The sequence below is a fragment of the Eptatretus burgeri genome, chromosome 4 (genome assembly GCF_056783735.1).
Source record: "Eptatretus burgeri isolate ZD-2024b chromosome 4, Ebu_testis_v1, whole genome shotgun sequence".
NCBI classification, from domain to species: domain Eukaryota; kingdom Metazoa; phylum Chordata; class Myxini; order Myxiniformes; family Myxinidae; genus Eptatretus; species Eptatretus burgeri.
The window spans coordinates 139,477,745-139,498,610 of record NC_140964.1 but is presented as its reverse complement, the minus strand read 5'-3'; the positions used below and the strand labels follow the sequence as shown (position 1 = coordinate 139,498,610).

The 20,866-nt window shown below is 40.8% G+C and overlaps 1 protein-coding gene across 1 annotated transcript; it reads left to right on the top strand.

Moving 5' to 3' along the window:
- The first annotated feature begins 5,996 nt into the window (after positions 1-5,996).
- LOC147029240 (uncharacterized) lies at positions 5,997-18,881 on the top strand. Its single transcript, XM_085876515.1, has 5 exons — positions 5,997-6,659; positions 12,593-12,640; positions 13,001-13,147; positions 17,560-17,649; positions 17,755-18,881. Exons 1-5 carry the CDS (start codon positions 6,392-6,394, stop codon positions 17,976-17,978), a joined length of 777 nt encoding a protein of 258 aa, XP_085732641.1. The 5' UTR covers positions 5,997-6,391; the 3' UTR covers positions 17,979-18,881.
- The last annotated feature ends 1,985 nt before the right edge of the window (positions 18,882-20,866 follow it).

The following is a 20,866-nucleotide window of genomic DNA, read 5'->3' as shown; positions in this document are numbered from 1 at the left end:
CGGAAATCAAGCCATTGGAGAAGAGGAAGGATTTAATGTCTGAAGCGATGATGGATTCCATAACTTTGCTGATGATTGGGAGAAGGCTGATTGGTCTGTAGTTGCAGGCATCTGTTTTTGCATCTTTTTTATGCAGAGCGGTGATGTTTGCTGATTTCCAAGCAGATGGCGGATGACCTTAAGCAAATGAGAGGGTGAATAGAACAGAGAGAGGGTAAGCAAGAGCAGAGGAGCAGGTTTTTAGGACACGTGGGCTGATGCCGTCTGGACCGGTTGCAGAATCTGAGTCGAGGTTTCACAGCAAGCTCTCCACCTTGTCAGGAGAAAAGGACACAGAATCCATGGACAGTTGGGTGCGACTGGGTAAGGTGGGTACAGAAAACAGTGGGTTTTGGATGCAAGATTTTGATGCAAACACCGAGTTTAGGCATTCAGCCTTTTTCCGTGCAATATCAGCAGTGTGGCCATTTGAGTAAAGGGAGGGGATGGAGGTGGGACGTACACCGGAAGCAGACTTAACTCGATACCACCAGGATTTGGAGGAGGGAGAGAGGGTGGAGAGTTTAGACTTGAGATGAAAAAGTTTTTGTTTTCTGGCTCTCCTGAGGGTAGACACACACTTGTTCTGAGCTTGATGGAAGGAACTGAGATTAGCCTCAGATGGATTTGCTTTCCATGAGGCAAAGCCAAGTTGTTTCAGGACATCTGCTCCTCCACAAGCTTCAGTGAACCAGGGGCAGGAAGAAGGGCGGGACTGAAGCCAAGATGGGATAAATCTGTGCATGAGAAAGAGCACGTTTCTTGGAAATAATTCGCAGGACGAGTTGATGTTGGACGTGGCCGGAGATAAACAATGCTTGGATGCGGCCGGAGTCAAGCTGTCCAGAGACAAACATCACTTGGACGCGGCCAGAGATGAACACCACCCGGATACGTCCGGAGAGAAACACTGCCCAGACACTTCTGGGAAAAACTCGCATATGGACACATCCTGAGATAAATACCATCCGGACACGTCTGGAGATGAACACCATTCAGAGAAAACCACCCAACGGGGATGTCGAGAGACAGAGACAGAGACAGAGAAAGTGGCAGAGACTGGAGCGGAGAGTGAGAGAGGTGTGGGAGGAGAGTGCTGCACTGTATTGGGAGAGGGTAGAGCAAGAATGGGCCAAAGAGAGACAGACAGAGAGAGACATGGGGTGGGGAGGGGGTGGGGAAGGGAGTTAACTGACAGAATATATTATGCTTTGTGAACAATGCACACGCACACACACACACAAACACTCTTGCTTAACCAATATCAGAAACTTTTCGGGAATCGGAATGTTGGAGTCTGTGTGATTACCGACTGCATTACATAATGTATGCAAACCAAAAACCTGGAGTAGCTTTCACCGAAAAACAATGTTGTTGCATTTATTTCGATGTTTCAGAGATATGTTCACAAACATTAACCTTTATAAACAGCTGCGTGTAATGGGGGGGGGGGAGGGAGGATTGGCTGGCTAATTGAGAAAACGTATTAATTTGGCAAACAGCTCAGAAATCAGGTGTTATTTCACAAAAACTCACTCATAATGACAGAACGAACCACTCGCTCAGGACGATGGAGCAGGAACCACTCGCTCAGGACGACGGAGCAGGAACCACTCGCTCAGGACGACGGATCAGGAACCACTCGCTCAGGATGACGGAGCAGGAACCACTCGCTCAGGACGACGGAGCAGGAACCACTCGCTCAGGACGACGGAGCAGGAACCACTCGCTCAGGACGACGGATCAGGAACCACTCGCTCAGGATGACGGAGCAGGAACCACTCGCTCAGGATGACGGAGCAGGAACCACTCGCTCAGGATGACGGAGCGCGAACCACTCGCTCAGGATGACGGAGCGCGAACCACTCGCTCAGGATGACGGAGCGCGAACCACTCGCTCAGGATGACGGAGCACGAACCACTCGCTCAGGATGACGGAGCACAAACCACTCGCTCAGGATGACGGAGCACGAACCACTCGCTCAAGATGACGGAGCACGAACCACTCGCTCAAGATGACGGAGCACGAACCACTCGCTCAGGATGACGGAGCACGAACCACTCGCTCAGGATGACGGAGCACAAACCACTCGCTCAGGATGACGGAGCACGAACCACTCGCTCAGGATGACGGAGCACGAACCACTCGCTCAGGACGACGGAGCAGGAACCACTCGGTTTACTCAGATTTACTCAACAATTTACTCAGAATGATGTAGCACAGAACTGCTATCTACTGAAGGGTGCTTGGTAAGTGGCTTCCACACTCGTGCAAGCACCCCAATTAAATGCTTGATAAGGAATGGCTTTGCCAGGCTGTGGCTGCATACCACATAGGATATTTTTCACTTTAACCTGGTCATCACCACGCATTCAGCAGTTAAATAAATCGAATGAATTCGGTCAAATAATGCGTTTTTCAACAAAAGAGTTGATGTTTATGCAGAACAACCTTGGAGATATCGCAAAGTTTAATCACCCATGAAATAAACATTGCAGATAATCCTCCACGTTGCATGCTTGTCTGTGGACACATCAGGTGGTACATCGTTTGTGGTCTAGCGTTACAATTTTATTTTTAAAAGTCCGTTTTTCACAACATTTGCTTTGATTCCCTGTCGAGCTTTGATCCGAAAATATAGACACAGATCTGGCAGATGCTGTGGGTAAGGAGTCCCTCTGTGCAACAGGGTGCAATGTCAAGCACTGAATGCATTAAATCATACAGCTCAATGAAGCTGGTTAATTTTGGCACATTCTTAAATCTTTTGTTCACTCAATGTAATTCTCGAAACAGTAGAAAATAAAAGTTTAATGCTTTGGAAATTTCACAATTTCTTTTGTGTATATGGATGAGGAGGGAACAAAGCCTTGATTGCTTAAAATATTAGGTACATCGGCTTGGTTATAAGACTCGTTATTTCTTTAAATTATCAGTTCTCACTCCAGATTTCGACACTTATTCAGTCCGGACGATGTCCGATCCTCAAAACTGAAATAATATTTCGATGATATACTTCAATTGGTCCGTGAGAGTAGATCGTGGAAAATCGGATCATATAATGGATGAAATCGCACCAAGCTCCGAATTTAAAAACTATCAGACTTACAAAAGCAATGTATACAGCAATTAAATCGCGATGATGAACAGACATTCGATAATATGAGTGCGGAAAGTGGAAAAACAAGCTCAAATGAGCTAAGATCCTCGTCCTCTTAATTATGATGTCATAAAAACGAATATGACGTCATTGTGATTTATCAGGTTTGCGATAAATTATCTGTGCTAATGCCCGGCTTGATTCCCGCAAACAAAATTCAAACAGCTTGCCTAGTTTCGGAGATAATGTTATTGGCGATTTCCATTAGCGGCGATATTATGATGTCAACTTTTTTTCTCAGAAGAATTTCCAAAATCGGAGATGGTTACTGCCTGCGCGTGGGCTTTCTGCATACATATGGCAAGTTTCACGAAGATCCGATGAAAACTCTGGGTTATGAAACAAAAAATGTCAAAAACAGGAATGACGTCATATAAATTGATATGACATCATAGTGATTTATCATATGTGCGTTAATTAATCTCTGCTAATGCTCTGTTCGATTCCCGCAAACAGAATTCAAAAAGCTTGCCTAGTTTCAGAGATAATTTTTTCGGCGATTTCCATTAGCGGAGATATTTTGACCTCATAACTTTTTTTTCTAGGAGAAATTTTCAAAATTGGAGATGGTTGCTCTCTGCGCAGGGTATTTTTACATATATTTGTCAAGTTTCAGGAAGTTTCGATGAAAACTGTAGGCTGTGAAACAAAAAAGTCCACAAGAAGAAGATGAAGAACAACAACGTAAGACTTAGAGATCCTCCACGAGGATCTAAAAACAAAAACTTTATTGTTAAGAAATCATTGGGGCCTCTTCCAAGTCAACGCATGGTTGGACAGGCCAAATAACATGGCGGCTTCAGACCTCGGCGAGTTTACCCATGAGACGCCTTAAGACTCCAAAAGGCGAGGTGGCCAATGATGTGCCTGATAATGGATATAATTTAAAAATCCATTAATTGTCTTCATAAGGGGTGTTTAAATTAATCCAAATCCCGAATTTTCACTTATGCACTTCCTTGGTGTTCTCTTCGTATGCATGCAAAGTTTCAGGTTGCTAGGTTTTATGGTTTTGGAGTTATGGAGGACACACACTGACACACACGCACACACACACTGACACACATTGCCTTTTATTAGTATAAACGAGTGCGTGCCCTTACGTGCATGGCCGTACATGCAAACAACAACAAAAACTTTCAAACCGCGTGCCAGAAACAACGACACAGGCCGTTCCTTCGCTCTCACGTGGCCGTACGTGCGTGACCGTTAGTGCAAACCAAAAAAAAAAACTTTCAAACAACCACACAGGCCGTTCCTTCGCTGTCGTAAACAACGACTGGATTGGGGCATTGTGTTTAAGAAAATCGAGAAAGTACAGAAATCGAGAAAGAATACAGTAAGTCCTCACTGTCCGGAAGTTCGCATATCGCAGTTACGATTATTCGCAATTTAGTTTTAATGGTCAATTATTCAATTAGCGCCAACGTATTTTGCCTTTTTGCAATGTCATCGCAAGGAAAAACGCAAAGAAGAGAAGAGAAAAAAAAAACAAAAAAAACAACGTACGTTCAAAAAAATGTATAACTTTCAAACCACGAGCCAGAAACAACAACCACACAGGCCGTTCTTTCGCTCTCGCGTTCTCGCGACAACCACACTTCCACACACAGAGTGAATTAAAATCAAGTTTACCTCCCTGTCTTTGCTTGCCATGACATCCTCTGTCATGTAACCGGCACGGCCCATGACGTAATCGTCGGCCGGCCAAGCACCGGCCTACGCAGCAACGTGTCATGTCATTGGTTGGTAAATAAATGGCCATAACTTGGGAAGTACTTGCCCGATTAATATCAAACCTTGAAAAGGCACATACTCAGGTCCCCAGCAATATACCTGGCAAGTTTCAATTAGATCAGACCAGTGGTTGTCAAGAAACAGTGGTCACACACACACGCACGCACACACGCACACACGCACACACGCACACATGCACATTGCTAAAAATTATAGATTATAGTCCTCGTTCGTTGGATGTTGCATTATTGCTCTGTCATTTTGGCTGGAAGCGCCAGCGCCATGGTGGCAGATGCCATTAGGTAGACATAATTAGAATAGCCACTTTATTACAGCTGGCAGTGATGACTGGGTACCAAGACGTCCCGCTTTGATGCAACCCCGCTTTGATCGGACACCTGACCGTGACCCATGACGTTAAAAAAAAGTATTATTCATTATTCATTCATTCATTGTTCAAAAATGAATAAATTCATTTGAAATCAAATGGAAGACCAAATATGTGCAATCCTGCATTGGAGTTATCAGAAGGAACCTAAACAAGCAGAAAGCAAAGTTGAAGTCATCAGCAGGAACCTGGATAGGATTCAGGTGTCAGCTGCTGCTCCTCAACACTCAAACCCATCCAGGCGCAACCAAGTGAGTCTTGTTAAAAAAAAAAAATCAAAAAGCAAAAAGAATCCATGTCAAAAATTAAATAATTCTGGCTGTCAGAGCATGTGTCCGATCAAGTTGAAATTTAAAACATTTGTTCCACATCACTACTTTCAGAATTATTTTCAGAATTTCAGAATTAACTTTTCAGAATGGAAGGGTTAACCCATAAAGCGCGTCGAGCTACCATTGTGGCCGAGGCGTGTCTGCAAAAGAGTGTAAACTGTCGTCAAACAAAAGAACGAATCATGACCTTTCGTACAATGCAAAATGCCCTGGTAACTGATGGAAACTTGCTTCTGATTGGTGGAGAAAGCTGATGACACAAAGAGCATTTGTGGGAACATGCTATATATTCAGTGGTTCTCATAAATTTTTTTTTAACGAGGACCACCAGAAATGCTTTGGTCTGAAATGCTTTCGCAAAGCCGCTCTTTTGTCGTTCTGGACGCTCATGGGCCTCCTTTTCTTCCTCTTTGCTCGTGTGTTCTCCTCGGATATATCTCTTTTAAAAAAAATAAATAAATAAAGTCTTGTTAAGTTTCAAGTTGTAATATGAATAATATTCTTATGATTTGTAAAGTTAATTTTGTATAGTTAAATTTTGAAATCACAGGATATCCGAATTATCACAGAACAATCTTATTGACACAAGATGAGAAAACTTACCATCGAAAGCCCCCTCCCCCCTTGCACCCCCCTTTGCATGCCAGTGGACATAGCACAGGTACGATGCACCTTGTCCACGCGAAAGGAAACCTCATAAGTTTTGCTGTTTGTTTTCATTGTAATATAATGCAATGCTTGTAATATTTATTGTGCTTATTGCCCATGCAGATTCCACTATGAATGATAACATTGGTAGATCTTCAATGATTGCAAAGTATGAAGGCAATGGAAAAGTAGACAGACAGGAATCGTGGTCTATTCCACCATATTTACAAGAATCTTCCAGTGAAAAACAAGAGGAATTGTGGCATATCCCACTGTTTCACCATGAGCTGAATGGTTCACAAAGTCGTTCCTCAATTCTTCACCTGAACATCACCGAGGGGCAAGGAAAACGTGGTAGGTTTTGTTACGATTCACTTTTACAGTGGGACAAAATCTAGCAATAATGTTACATTTTCAAATGGGTTTATCACGTGACAACTAACAATGGTGGATAACTGTCAGAGAAGCAAAGTAACGTTGACGTTTGTGGGATTAACCCTTCATCAGAGAGACAGAGACAGAGACAGAGACAGAGACAGAGACAGACAGACACACACAGAGAGACAGACATATCACCTCTTTCGTCATCTCCGTTTTGAGGGAGAGAGGGAGTTAGCACTCCTTTTTCATCCCGGTTTGAGAGAGAGAATGTTGGCACTCCTTTGTCATTTTTGTTTGAGAGAGGGAGTTAGCACTTCTTTGTCATCTCTGAGAGAGAAAATGAGGGAGTTAGCACTCCTATGTCATCTCTGTTTGAGAGGAAGAGAGCGTGTTAGCACTCCTTTGTCATCTCTGTTAGAGAGAGAGAGAGAGAGAGAGAGAGAGAGAGAGAGAGAGAGAGAGAGAGAGAGAGAGAGAGAGAGAGAGAGAGAGAGAGAGAGAGAGAGATAGAGATATATAGAGATAGAGATAGAGATAGAGATAGAGATAGATAGCACTTCTTTGTCAGCTCTGTTTGAGAGAGAAAGAGAGCGTGTTAGCACTCCTTTGTCATCTCTGTTTGAGAGAGAAAGAGAGTATGTTAGCACTCCTTTGTCATCTCTGTTTGAGAGAGAGGGAGTTAACACTCCTTTGTCATCTCTGTTTGAGAGAGAGAGAGAGAGAGAGAGAGAGAGAGAGAGAGAGAGAGAGAGAGAGAGAGAGAGAGAGAGAGAGAGAGAGAGAGAGAGAGAGAGAGAGAGAGAGAGAGAGAGAGAGAGAGAGAGAGAGAGAGAGAGAGAGAGAGAGAGAGAGAGAGAGAGAGAGAGAGAGAGAGAGAGAGAGAGAGAGAGAGAGAGAGATATATATAGAGATAGCACTTCTTTGTCAGCTCTGTTTGAGAGAGTTGTCATCTCTGAGGGAGAGAGAGAGAGAGAGAGAGAGATATATAGAGAGAGAGATAGAGATATATAGAGAGAGAATGTTAGCACTCCTTTGTCATTTTTGTTTGAGAGAGGGAGTTAGCACTCCTTTGTCATCTCTGTTTGAGAGAGAAAGAGAGCGTGTTAGCACTCCTTTGTCATCTCTGTTTGAGAGAGAGAGGGAGTTAACATTCATTTGTCATTGCTGTTTGAGAGAGAGGGAGTTAACACTCCTTTGTCATTGCTGTTTGAGAGAGAGGGAGTTAACACTCCTTTGTCATTGCTGTTTGAGAGAGAGGGAGTTAACACTCCTTTGTTATCTCTGTTTGAGAGAGAAAGAGAGCGTGTTAGCACTCCTTTGTCATCTCTGAGGGAGAGAGAGAGGGTGTTTACACTCCTTTGTCATCTCTGTTTGAGAGGGAGAGAGGGAGTTAGCACTTCTTTGTCAGCTCTGTTTGAGAGAGAGAGGGAGTTGGCTCTCCTTTGTCATCTCTGTTTGAGAGAGAAAGAGCGTGTGTTAGCACTCCTTTGTCATCTCTGTTTGAGAGGGAGAGAGGGAGTTAGCACTTCTTTGTCAGCTCTGTTTGAGAGAGAGAGAGGGAGTTAGCACTCCTTTGTCATCTCTGTTTGAGAGAGAGGGAGTTAACACTCCTTTGTCATCTCTGAGAGGGAGTTAACACTCCTTTGTCATTGCTGTTTGAGAGAGAGGGAGTTAACACTCCTTTGTCATCTCTGTTTGAGAGAGAGAGGGAGTTAACACTCCTTTGTCATTGCTGTTTGAGAGAGAGGGAGTTTCCACTCCTTTGTCATCTCTGTTTGAGAGAGAGGCAGTTAGCACTTCTTTGTCATCTCTGAGGGAGAGAGAGGGAGTTAGCACTCCTTTGTCATCTCTGTTTGAGAGAGAGAGGGAGTTAGCACTTCTTTGTCATGAGATATATATATATATATATATATATATATATATATATATATATATATATATATATATATATATATATATATATATATATATTGCACTCCTTTGTCATTTCTGTTTGAGAGAGACAGAGACAGAGATTGCACTCCTTTGTCATTTCTGTTTGAGAGAGAGAAAGAGGGTGTTAACACTCCTTTGTCGTGTGTGTGTGTGTGTGTGTGTGTGTGTGTGTGTGTGTGTGTGTGTGTGTGTGTGTGTGTGTGTGTGTGTGTGTGTGTGTGTGTGTGTGACAGAGACAACCAGAGATAGCGAGCCAGAGAGAGACAGACAGACAGAGCAAGAGCACTCCTTTGTCATCTCCATTTAATAATACCAATTGTTTGATTTGTCAGCCAATGCAAAGGCAGACCAACATGATAACTGACAAAGTATTCACAAAGTATTGTTTTTTTTCGTATCAACGATGGTTTTGCTCAAATGGATGGAATGCTTTTCTTAGTTTGAGAGCTCGGTGGATCTTAATCACAAAGTTGAGTACAAAAGGTTTGAATTTTTAATTCTATTGCAATTGGCCTACCAATGAAGGAATCGGGCATCTTAAGTATCGCAGTCCTGGGGTTTGGTCCCTGGGGGTCCCAAAATAAGACCTCAAAATCCATTTTAATAAAAAAATAGAGTATAACATTTGTTTCAAGTCGGTTTCATTTGGATGACCCCTCAAAGTATAACGATGCAACTTAAGACGCAAAATTGTCTGGGGTTACTAATTAAGATGCATACTAATTGGGGACCAATTAATGATTTATTCACACTTTCGAGTACATTCAAAATTCTTTTTACATCTGGTCATTTAGTCACTCTGACATTATATCAACAACCGAAGACGTGATTTTTTCCTGGGGTTTACAGATAAGACGGGGGCGTTTGGACCCAGAGGGGTGTCTGGACGCCAAAAATCGAATTTATAAAAAAAATGGAGTACATCAATTATGATTGGAGCTATGGATAAAACATTTCTCCCAGTGAACCAAAATGTAACTTCAGACAAAATTATCTGGGGTTACTAATTAAGACTAATACTAATTAGGGGTCAATTTATGATTTATTCACACTTTTGAGTACAATCAAAATTCGTTTTTGTCCCCGGTATTTTGAAGTGACATTCAGATTAAAGACAATTTCGTGCTGATTCCAAATATATTTTCGTTTATTTTGTAACACTAATATTTACAGAGGAAATGTCAATTAAAGTTTTGCAATCTATGGAGGTCAGTTTGAACCATTTTGAATATTACTGGACACGATGACGTCATAACATATGAAAAATACTCAAACCGTGTCGGCGTGTCCCGATTGCTACCAATGTACCCCAGATTCAAATATTCATTTGGTTTTAGAAAACAACCCGATAGTAAATGTTGGAAATGGCCCAGGGAAGGCTTTAGAATTGACTCAGACTTAGCGTGACGTCATCATACCCAGGAATAATCTACGTGGCCGAAACTGACCTTACAAAATAGACACAAATATATTTGGAATCGGCATGAAATCCTGCCTCATCTGAATGTCACTTCAAAACATCCCGGACCGTTCTTTTAATGCTGAGGGGTATCTACATTGAATGACTCATTGAAACAAAGATCAAGGTATGTCAATGCATACAAAACATTTATTGCAAACAATTCAAGGTAAGTGTTGATACAATCACTTACAGAAATTACAGAAATAACAGAAATGAAAAGATTACAGAAATTGACCAGTCCAATGAAACCAAATCCAAATGTCTTAATTCTCTTATCGACAAGTGTTTATACCATCACTTACAGAAATTACAGATATTACAAGATTACAGAAATTGACCAGTCCAATCAAACCCAAATCCAAATGTCCAAATAAGGACTGTGATCATCTCACTCGTAATCATCATCGCTGTCTTCATCGGATGACTCCATTTCCATTGGCAAAGGATCATGATCTTCATCGACATCGTCATCCATATCACCATCGCCCTGAGTATCGTCAGCATTGTAATTTGCCTCTGTCCAAACCTGTATCGCTGGAATGAGTGCAGGGGACAGGTGTTCTCCATCGAACCAAATAACGCGAAATTCGCCATCGACATTTTCCCATCCGTTTGGAGGTGTTTTGTCCAGGTATTGTTGATGAGCACTGCCCCACAGTCGAGCAAGAAATGCACTCCTATCGATGTGCAGAGCTAGTAACGCTTCACTTGGTGGGATGGCGCTGCCTGAAATGCTTTTGAGCTTGTCGAATGGATGCCCAGCATTTGACTTTCGATTGTAGGTTTTGTCGACCACGTTGAAGCGGTGTTTGTTGAGTGGAACAATTTTCCGTCCTCCGTACAAGACACAGCCAAAACCTTGCAAGACTTTGGTGATTTCTTCTGTTGGGACAACCTGGCTCATTGAAGCGAAAGCTTTCTGGAACTTGTCACTTTTTGCTACAATCTCATCTGGCCTGCTCTTTCCTTTTCTGGCAAAGGAAGAAGTATAGTCACAGCCAGTGAATGCGTGCAGTGCAGGAAGTGCGGCACACATCTCATGTCCTATAGTAGCAGCAATCTTGTATCTTGGTTATATTTACATAACGAAGATTGCTGTGCCCTCTGGTACCAACCTCTATCCAGACAATGGATGACACACGATGAAGATGGTGCAAGAGCAACCCAAGAAAGTCGGTGTCTGAAGCTCTTCTAACAATGTCTCCAGGTGTGGACTTGTCAGCCTCAATCATGTGAAGGATTACTCCAGTGTCAGCCTCGGAATAATTACAGCTTAGAGATGGGACTGATTCAGCGTGTACTGCTCCATCTTCTACGAGGTATCGAGTGCACTCTCCCATCACTCCCAAATACACCTCCCTGTCCAGTAGAAGTTCCATGAAGAAGTTGCTCGACCAAAAAATAGGTTAAGTCATAATAAACATGCTTCAACTTACCGATCTGTCAAATTGGACAATATCAAGAATTAATAAATAGCAAACTTCTTTTCCTGCAGTGCATTTGAAAGACCAAGAACCGCCGACACAAATAACCGAAGCCGTTGAAGGTGAAGCTCACATAGGTACAGTAGAACTAGACGGCCTACTGCGGAAGGTGAACATAGAGAAGGTGACAGTATTGGCCTACCCGCATCTACTTACGAAACTGAAACTAACCACGACATTGATGAGGGCGAACAGTTGGACAGTCATGTAGTCTTCGAAAGTGAATGTCCCGACAGTATATTTGTAACTGTAATAAACAGATAAAATTGTCAAACAAAATCAATCCAGGATTTCTGAATTTTTATTGAAAACTTCGAAACTGAAATAAAATTTTTTTTATTCATTTTATTACTACACACCGACAAAGTAGGCCTACATCAGGGTTAAGAGGCCCCCATCTTCTATGCAAACCCTAGGAAAAATGACGTCTTAAGTTGTTGATACAATGTCAGGAGTGACTAAATGACCATATGTAAAAAAAATTTTGAATGTACTCGAAAGTGTGAATAAATCATTAATTGGTCCCAAATTAGTTTGCATCTTAATTTGTAATAACCCCAGACAATTTTGCGTCTTAAGTTGCATCGTTATACTTTGAGGGGTCATCCAAATGAAACTTACTTGAAACAAATGTTGTACTCGATTTTTTTTTTCATTGAAATGGATTTTGGGGTCTTATTTTGGGACCCCCAGGGACCCAAACCCCAGGACTGCGATACTTAAGATGCCCGATTCCTTCATTGGTAGGCCAATTGCAATAGAAATAAAAATTCAAACCTTTTGTACTCAACTTTATGATTAAGATCCACCGAGCTCTCAAACTATTCATTCTCAACATGAATCTTCAACAAAGACAAACCTTTATTGATGCCTTTGTTTCTTTTCCCTCAGGTGATGAAAATATTTTCCACACATTCGATTACTTATGATGTGGATACGTGTGTGTTTGGTGCACATGAATGGATTCTTCGAATTGCTGATGGAAAAGTCTGATTTCTAACCACCTCATCTTTTTTTTTCTCCAGAATATCCTCTCCACATCCCAGGACAATACAGTCACAGACCTCATTTTGGTAAACACACATTAAAATGATTCCTTCAAACGATTATGCATATACCATTATGTGATGATGATGACGATTCTGAAAAGTATATTTCAAAGCATTGTTGTTGAGTGAAGAATATGTTTCGTTAATCATATTACTATTTTCATATCTCCCCCTAATCACTATCAACACGAGCCACTCAAGCTCACCCTGCACCCTCCGCCCTGCGTCCTCACCCTCCGTCCTCACCCTGCGCCCTTACACTCTGTCCTTATCCTCCGCCATCACCCTGCGTCCTCACCCTGCGTCATCACCCTCCGCCATCACCCTCCGCACTCACCCTCCGCACTCACCCTCCTGCCCTCACCCTGCGCCCTCATCCGGTAGGTTTATATCGAGATGTTCACTCTGAACCGGCTACGCTGCCTCCCGGAGATGCTGTCCTCAATTACTTGCCATGGGAACCATTGGCTGATACCATTATGGACCGGATGTTACCCTCGGATCTCCTGAAAACTGACGTTGCAAACGCTGGTGAACAGTTTGTAAACTTGAATTCAATTGACGACAAGTTAAGAGGAGAGATTCTGCATTCTTCATTCACGTTAATGAGAAAATGAGTAAATCATTTTCGGCGTTTTATGCATTCATTTTATAAGCACAACATTCGTTGGTTTCTGATTTTTAGAAATGGTATTTGTTTGTACACTGCACATGATTGTTTTACTTACTCCAGGAGCTGAATAGTTTAGACCCACCACCAATTGCAACAGAATTAGAAATTTTTTTTACATGATGTTCCGCCAGCATCCCGAAACAACGTATTAAAAGTCTACCAAAATACAATACGGGGAACATATATGTTTTTAACTTGTAAAAAAAAAAAAAACCTGCTATTTGCACCTGTAAAAGGTAAAAAAAAAATTAGTTTTTTTCTTCTCACCAAACTGTGGCACGACATATATATATATATATATATATATATATATATATATATATATATATATATATATATATATATATATATATATATATATATATATATATATATATATATATACACACCAAATGAAGACTCTTGACCCCATCCATCCACAAATATCACTTGTAATCAATTTCAATATCACCAGTTTATCATATTTTTCAATCATTTTTTTCTTGATAAATATATAAATTAGCAATTAATGAGAAACATTTGATATTAATCAGTTGATAATCTCCATAAAATGGACACATGATGCATCCAAGGTGTGTCATCATTATGAAGGTGTCATAATTATATTCTAGTTCCCATAACACTCAAGATTTCTACTTAATGGATGTTCGGAAATACAATACACGACTCCTTCCGAACGCTAATATAGGATGTCACGTGTCAGTATGTTTGGTGTTGGATTAATGGTTAGGGTGGTGGGCTTGGGATCCTTGGGTCTTGAGCTCAAATCCTGCTTGGCTGTTGAATTAATGCCAGGTGGGGTTGACTCAGCCTGTCATTCTTCTGAAGTTGGCAAAATGAGTACCAGCTTGCTGCGATGATTGAGCAGTTTGAGTTTCCTGTGTCGGAGTGGAGTGGTGACCCGTCCAGGATTGTGCCCAATAGCCCAGGAGACTTATTCGGCAGCATCGGCGCTCTGCACAGAGTATGGTCCCAATGCATGGACGGAGCTGATGCTGCTTTAATACTTGGAATATTAATATATCTTTGTTTAACTGATATGTGTATATATATATATATATATATATATATATATATATATATATATATATATATATATATACTTAAAAAGCTAATTATTATTTGTCTTATTTCAAGGTAATCGTTTTAAGTTGTTTTAAATAAGTTTTTTTTTTAAATATATGTTCCCCTCATTATTTTTTTGGTCGACTGTTCATGTGTTGTATTGTTTCAACAGCATCACAAAACAAGTGAAAAATATTTTGTTGCAATGAGCGATGGGTTTACCCTATTTTACCCACTCAGCTCCTGGACGAGTTGGAAAACACAGTATTGTGTTTTTCTGATTTGTGTGAAATTTCTTTACTCATCATGAAGAGACTTATTAATACATTCTTAATACTCAGAGAGTAACTTGCATCCTCGACAGTATACTTGCTGTCATTCATCTTGGACCGGTGTTTGTTTCTTTGTTTGTCGCACTACTCCAGTTCTGCGCCGACTACATCCAGACTTGCAACATAGGATCAGCTTGACCCCAATTAGTGTGTAGGGGTATTTTTATATTATCTTCGCTTGAGGTCTGGTGAGGGGAGGGGGGAGGCAAATTATTGATGTAAATGTCTTGTGTAGCGTCACCTCTAGGTGGGGTAGGGTATTACAAGTCTCCCTTACAGGACAATATTTCTGTCCCCATGCTTTCCAGTGCAGTGAAGCTTGAATTGCAACCAGTCGATGTACTTTTGTTTCATGCACGTAACTCGGGTTATTTTTCTTTATTTTCGGGAGCGATTGAGGCAGCTGTCAGTTGCCTATACACCGTCCAAATAAAGGTGTGTTAGAAGAACGTGTTGCATGCTAGGTACATGATCGTCCGCAGGGCAGGTACTCTGCTCGTATTATGCAATTAAGAAAAACAAGAGAACACTCAGGAGAGTACTTACCTCTGCCAGACTGAACGGTTTACATGTTCTATCCCACAGATAAGTTGGATTTGCATTCGTACTTTAACTAAAATGTAATCAATTTGTCCTTGTCACACATCCAATCTGAAACCGTTCATCACCTTTTGAGATATCCTGCTCACAGACAGACAAGCACACAAACAGGGGTGAATAGATAACCAAGCTGTACGCATGTACATCCATGTGAATTTTCTCCATTTTCTCTGCAACCACTTATCCGATTGACACAAATGTTTCACCATCGATGTGAATACTCATGCAGAAGTTTTTTTTAAGGATAATTATTACGTCGTAGGTCAAGTGGTGGTTGCCATGTTGGGAAAATTGGAAAACTTTTTGACCTCTGTGTCTCCTAAACCGCACAATGGAAAAAATTGAGTCTTGACATCTGGCAACTACTCTGCAAGGGGAATAAGAGTGATTTGACTGTGATGTCATCGGGAAAGTGGTATCCCAGTGGAAATTCGACACGAAGAACGCTGCATCCCACCAGTTTGAAAATTTCTGCGGTTCATCTCGGGAAAGATGTGAACACAGAAAACATTATTATGATGCCATCCATCACATGGTTTGGTAGCCATATTGTTTTTTTTTTTTAATGGAAAAAAATCCTCCTCCAGAACTGCTTTCAGATCGAAGCAAAACTGCACCCAAATGATCGATTCGCCATGCTAAATAAAATTTGATAACTTTGATGTCATAGGTCACATGGTCTGGCAGCCATCTTGGATTTACCCGAAAACCTTCAAAAATCATCTTCTCCAGAATGGTTGGATAGATTGAGGGGAAACTTCAGAGGCCTGTTCACCATGAGTTGGGGATACTAGGGTGATAAAGAATAATTGACAAGTCAAGTGGTTCGGTGGCCATATTTGATTGAACCAAAATATTAAATAATGTTTTCTCTGGAAAGAAAAATATTAAAGAACGCTTATCCGATCGAAGCAAAATTGACCAAGTATCATCTTACGATATCGCTGCATACAGTGTGGAAATGATGATGTCATCGGTCACGTGGTGTGGCAGCCATATTGGATAGAAAAATCAACCTTGTCTGATGAAAACGAAACTTCACACATGTAATCCTCTTCCCAATCTTGGGCAGGGTCCAAATTTTCAATGCCATTCATCTTGTGGTTTGGCAGTCATGTTAGTTTGAAAACAGAAAATAAAAAATCCTTTTCTCCAAAACTGCTTGAGAGATCAATATGAACCATGTTGCGTTACACAGACCAAAGTCAGTAGATCACAACTGCAAAGATTTGCATTGATGGCGATAGCAGTTTTGGAAATGTAATTTTAAAAATATTTTCCTTGAAATAAATGTGGTTGTCACACCACTTGACTGATGATGTCATTTAAAGTCAAATTTATGCAGCAAGCACAGTGGATCATAACTGCAAAGTATAGTGTTGATCGGTTAAATGGTTTCAGAGAAATAATTGTTTAATTATTTCCTTAAAACCAACGTGGCTGCCACATCATATTGTTTTAAGCATAAAACCTTCAAAAACCTTCTCTGTAATGGCTGAACAGATCGAGGCGAAACATTACAGGTATGATTGCCTATTCATGAGGAACAAAAAGTTCTCCACCCATGGTTTGCCAGCTTTGATTATTATTTTATTTTTTTTTTGAAGAATAAACGTTTTAAAATCTTCTTCTCCGGAACGGCTCGACAGATCGAGGGGAAGCTTCACTTGCATGTTCCCCAAGCTTTGGGGATACGAAGGTGTTCACGAATAAGTAACCGGTCTCATTGTCTGGCAGCCATATTGGTTTGAACGAAATTCTTTAAAAAAAAAAATCTTTCTCTTGAACTGCTTCATCAATATATGTGAAACGTCACAGTTTTGATCCAGTGGTCATGTGGAATGTATGTTTTGAATTACAACCTGATCAGATGCATGGTCTGATGGACATAATGATTGAATATTTTAAATTTGTGTTTGGAGATTTTGATAAAACTTGGTACAAGTATGTATAATGATGTAATGATGTGGGCGGAGGCATACCTGGTGACGTCATGACGTCGAAGGTTGTCGTTCTCGTCTTCCTGTATTCTATGTTAATTTACGGTATGTTCTATATTAGTTTAAAAGAACAGTATTGTCATGATGCCAGTCACAAGGGCTAAGTATTTTCTTCATGCTTCTTTACTGCAGACTACACATTTACTTCACTTCCACCCTTCATTTTATTTGGTTAGAGTATAATGATATTTCCCTTGAGTTGAACCCAAGTCTTTAATGAATAACACATAAAAGTGTTAATTTCTTTTTTTTTTTTTTTATATTTGTCATCAGGCCAAGAATCGGATACATTAGTTATCCCACCATTTAGTCTCCAGTCGGGGCAAACGTACATGGTGGTGGCCACTCTGAACAGCTCTGAAGGTACCCGTACCATCAAAACCGATTTATCACATGGAGTGAAGTGTAAGCATCGACTTCACATATCTTCACGTGTCCTTGAACGCATTGTGCCTGCTTGACCCACAGAGAAAGTCGAGCTTTGGGGACGAGCAGAGATGCTTGTTCAGGTTGTGGAAGAACCAACAGGTGGGTCGTGCTCAATCCAGCCTCCTTACGGAAAGGAGCTTCTTACAGAGTTCGGCATCTTCTGTTCTTTCTCAACGACCCAGGTGGCCATTATCATTTGCAAAACATTACATAGGATGTGGTGCAGGTCACGTGTTTTGTTGGTGTCAATGAAGTGGCAATGAGTAATTGCAACTGACATGGTTAGGGAGACCAAATTTGAAACACTGTTGTTGTTACCATTGCAATGACTTGGGTTCCAATCATTTCGTGCTTTCTGCAGGTATATACTGCCTGACTGCCATCTTGTGCTGCTACTGTAGTATTTTTGAATAGAGTATGAATAGAGCTTAGTTTCCATAAACAACCGTAAAGCCGTCTATTTAAATCCATTGCAGGATGAAGGCCTCCCTTAACTGGTTAACTGACGTTTGGTATTCTTTCCACGGTTTCCAAGTGTGGGTTGGTGAGGGTAATAAGGCTTTACCTGCTCGACCAAACGGCCAATGCTCTCCAAATTCAAAGAAAAAATCAGTCAATTGGAACACTCCACAGGACCAAGTCCTTTTTGGACCATTCCCAGCTCTTAACATCTTAACAAGATGTTCATCCACAGTGCTATGGAGTATGGCTGTCCACTATGGTGTGCTGTTGCTGCTTCCCATCTCACTTCCCGAGAAGTGATATAATCCAAGGTCATGCACTTTTGAAATCACGTTTGCGGAACTCTCAGTCGATATGTAAGAAGACTGAGCTAATATGTGACACCATAACTGATAAAGACATTGGCAGTGCTTTCTTTTTTTTTATGATGGAAACATGGCTGAAAGAGGATGATCATGTTGTACTTGGAGCGACATGCGCACCTGGTTTTTCGGTTGTTAGCGTTCCATGGGAAACCGAAAGCCCCGGTGGAGGGAATGCTGCCATCTTCAGAACTAGTCCGAATCGCCGGCTGAGGTCTGATGCTCTACCACCAACTAGATCATTGGACTGTGCTTTACTCTCCAAGGGAGAAGTCAACCTTTTGGTGATTTATATACTCCCTTATCAGCTTCATTGAATTGGGCAAATTTTTCTGGAGGAGCTTGATGATTGAACTTGAAACTTTGACCACCTGTAATCCCACATGATACCGCTTGAAGTGATAATATTCTAAGGACGATGTCATAGGTCACCTGATGTGGTGGCCATATCGGATTTCGTGAAATCTGTTAAACTGCATCTCCTTCATTTTTCGATCGATTGAGTTGAAACTTGGCATACATCCTTCTGAGGGCGAAGAATGCCGTTTTTTTCCAATTTTTTTAAAAAATTTTTTAATGCAAATTAGCCCACCACAGATCAAATTAAAAAGTGCTGACTCGGCAGTTTTTAAAAATTAATATTATGATTCCATGAATGTTATATCGACCTACAGGTCAAACCGTTAATGAGAGGAACTGGAAACTTTGACCACCTATAGTATGCCACTTGATTTGATGCAAATCCTAAGGGTGATGTCATAGGTCATGTGACCTGGCAGCCATATTGGATTTCATGAAAACCTTTAAAATGCATCTTCATCTTTTTTGGTCGATTGAGTTCAAACTTTGCATAATTGTGTCTGGCCTGCCGTCGTCAATGACGTCATCGCTCACTCGGCCAATCAGAGAATAGGGCGTCGCTGTCCCCATAATCACTGTCAACAGTTGAAATTATTACCTCCGCCACCGAAGGTGGAAGGAGGTTATGTTTTCACCCCCTGTCTGTCGATCTGTGTTTGTTATTTGCAAAATCGAAGATTTTTTTTCAAGTTTAATGGTCAGTTGATTTTGTTTTTCTGGCTGTTTGTCTGTCTCTCAATCGCCGACAGGTCACAATTCCAACTCATCAACATGAAACTTTACCAACTTGGAGAGGCACTCTCAACTCAGAAGCCTATTGATGATGAGATCAAAAGTCAAAGGTCATCTTAAGGTCAAATTTCTAAAATACGTCATTTTTTTTTTCATCCGATTGACTTGAAATTTGAACAGGATTTGCATATTGTGCCACTGGATTGGGAGACCAACTATTTTTTGGATCAAAAGGTCAACGCAAGGTTAAACTTCTAAAATCATCATTTTTTATCTGAAAAATCGTCCATTTTCTTATGATGGACTTGGAAATTAAACAGCAATTGCAAAGTGCATTACTGAATTGGGAAATTATTTTTGAGATCGAAAAGTCAAAGGTCAACTCAAGGTTAAACTTTTCAAAATCATCTATTTTAAACTGAAAAAAGTTGTCAATTTACATCCTATTAACTTGAAAGCGAAACATGATTTGCATAGTCCATCACTGAACTGGGAAAGCAACTATTTTTGAGATCAAAAGGTCAAGTCAAGGTCAAACTGCTAAAATCAAATTTCATCTGAAAAATCGTCATTTTTCATCTGATTCACCTGGGGATTAAGCAGCAATTGCAGTCCATCACTGAATTTGGAAAAAAATATTGTGATGGTTAAAGGTCAACTCAAGGTCAAAACTAATAAAATCATCAATTTCAATCTGAAAAATAATCAATTTTCATGCGATTGACCTGAGCTTTGATTAAGATTGTCAATTTGAATCTTAATGAAATGGACAATTTGTATCCATGGCAACCTATGGAGAAAGGGGTGGGGGGGGGGGTTGATTTTGCAAGTATCGTGCTTTTTTTTTCTTCTTTGTCTTTTTTTGTCTTGTCTTTTTCTTGTTTGTCTGTTTGTATGTAGGATATCTCAAAAAGTTGAGGATGGATCCATATAATTTTTTAAGTGATTCTTTACCATTGAGAGACAGGGCCAGAAACGACATGTGGCAAGATATCTCAAAAAGTTGTGGACAGATTCGGACGAAACTTGGTAGACACGTTGGGTGTGTGACAAGGAAGAAGTGATTCAGTTTTGGTGGAGATAAAAATCCGGATTCGGATCTGATGATTTTTTTTCAAGTGATTCTTCACCATTTCTGGCTAAACCGAGATATAGCACAACATCTCAAAAAGTTGTGGATGGATTTTGATGAAACTTAGTGGACAGGTTTGGTATGTGACGAGGACGAATTGATT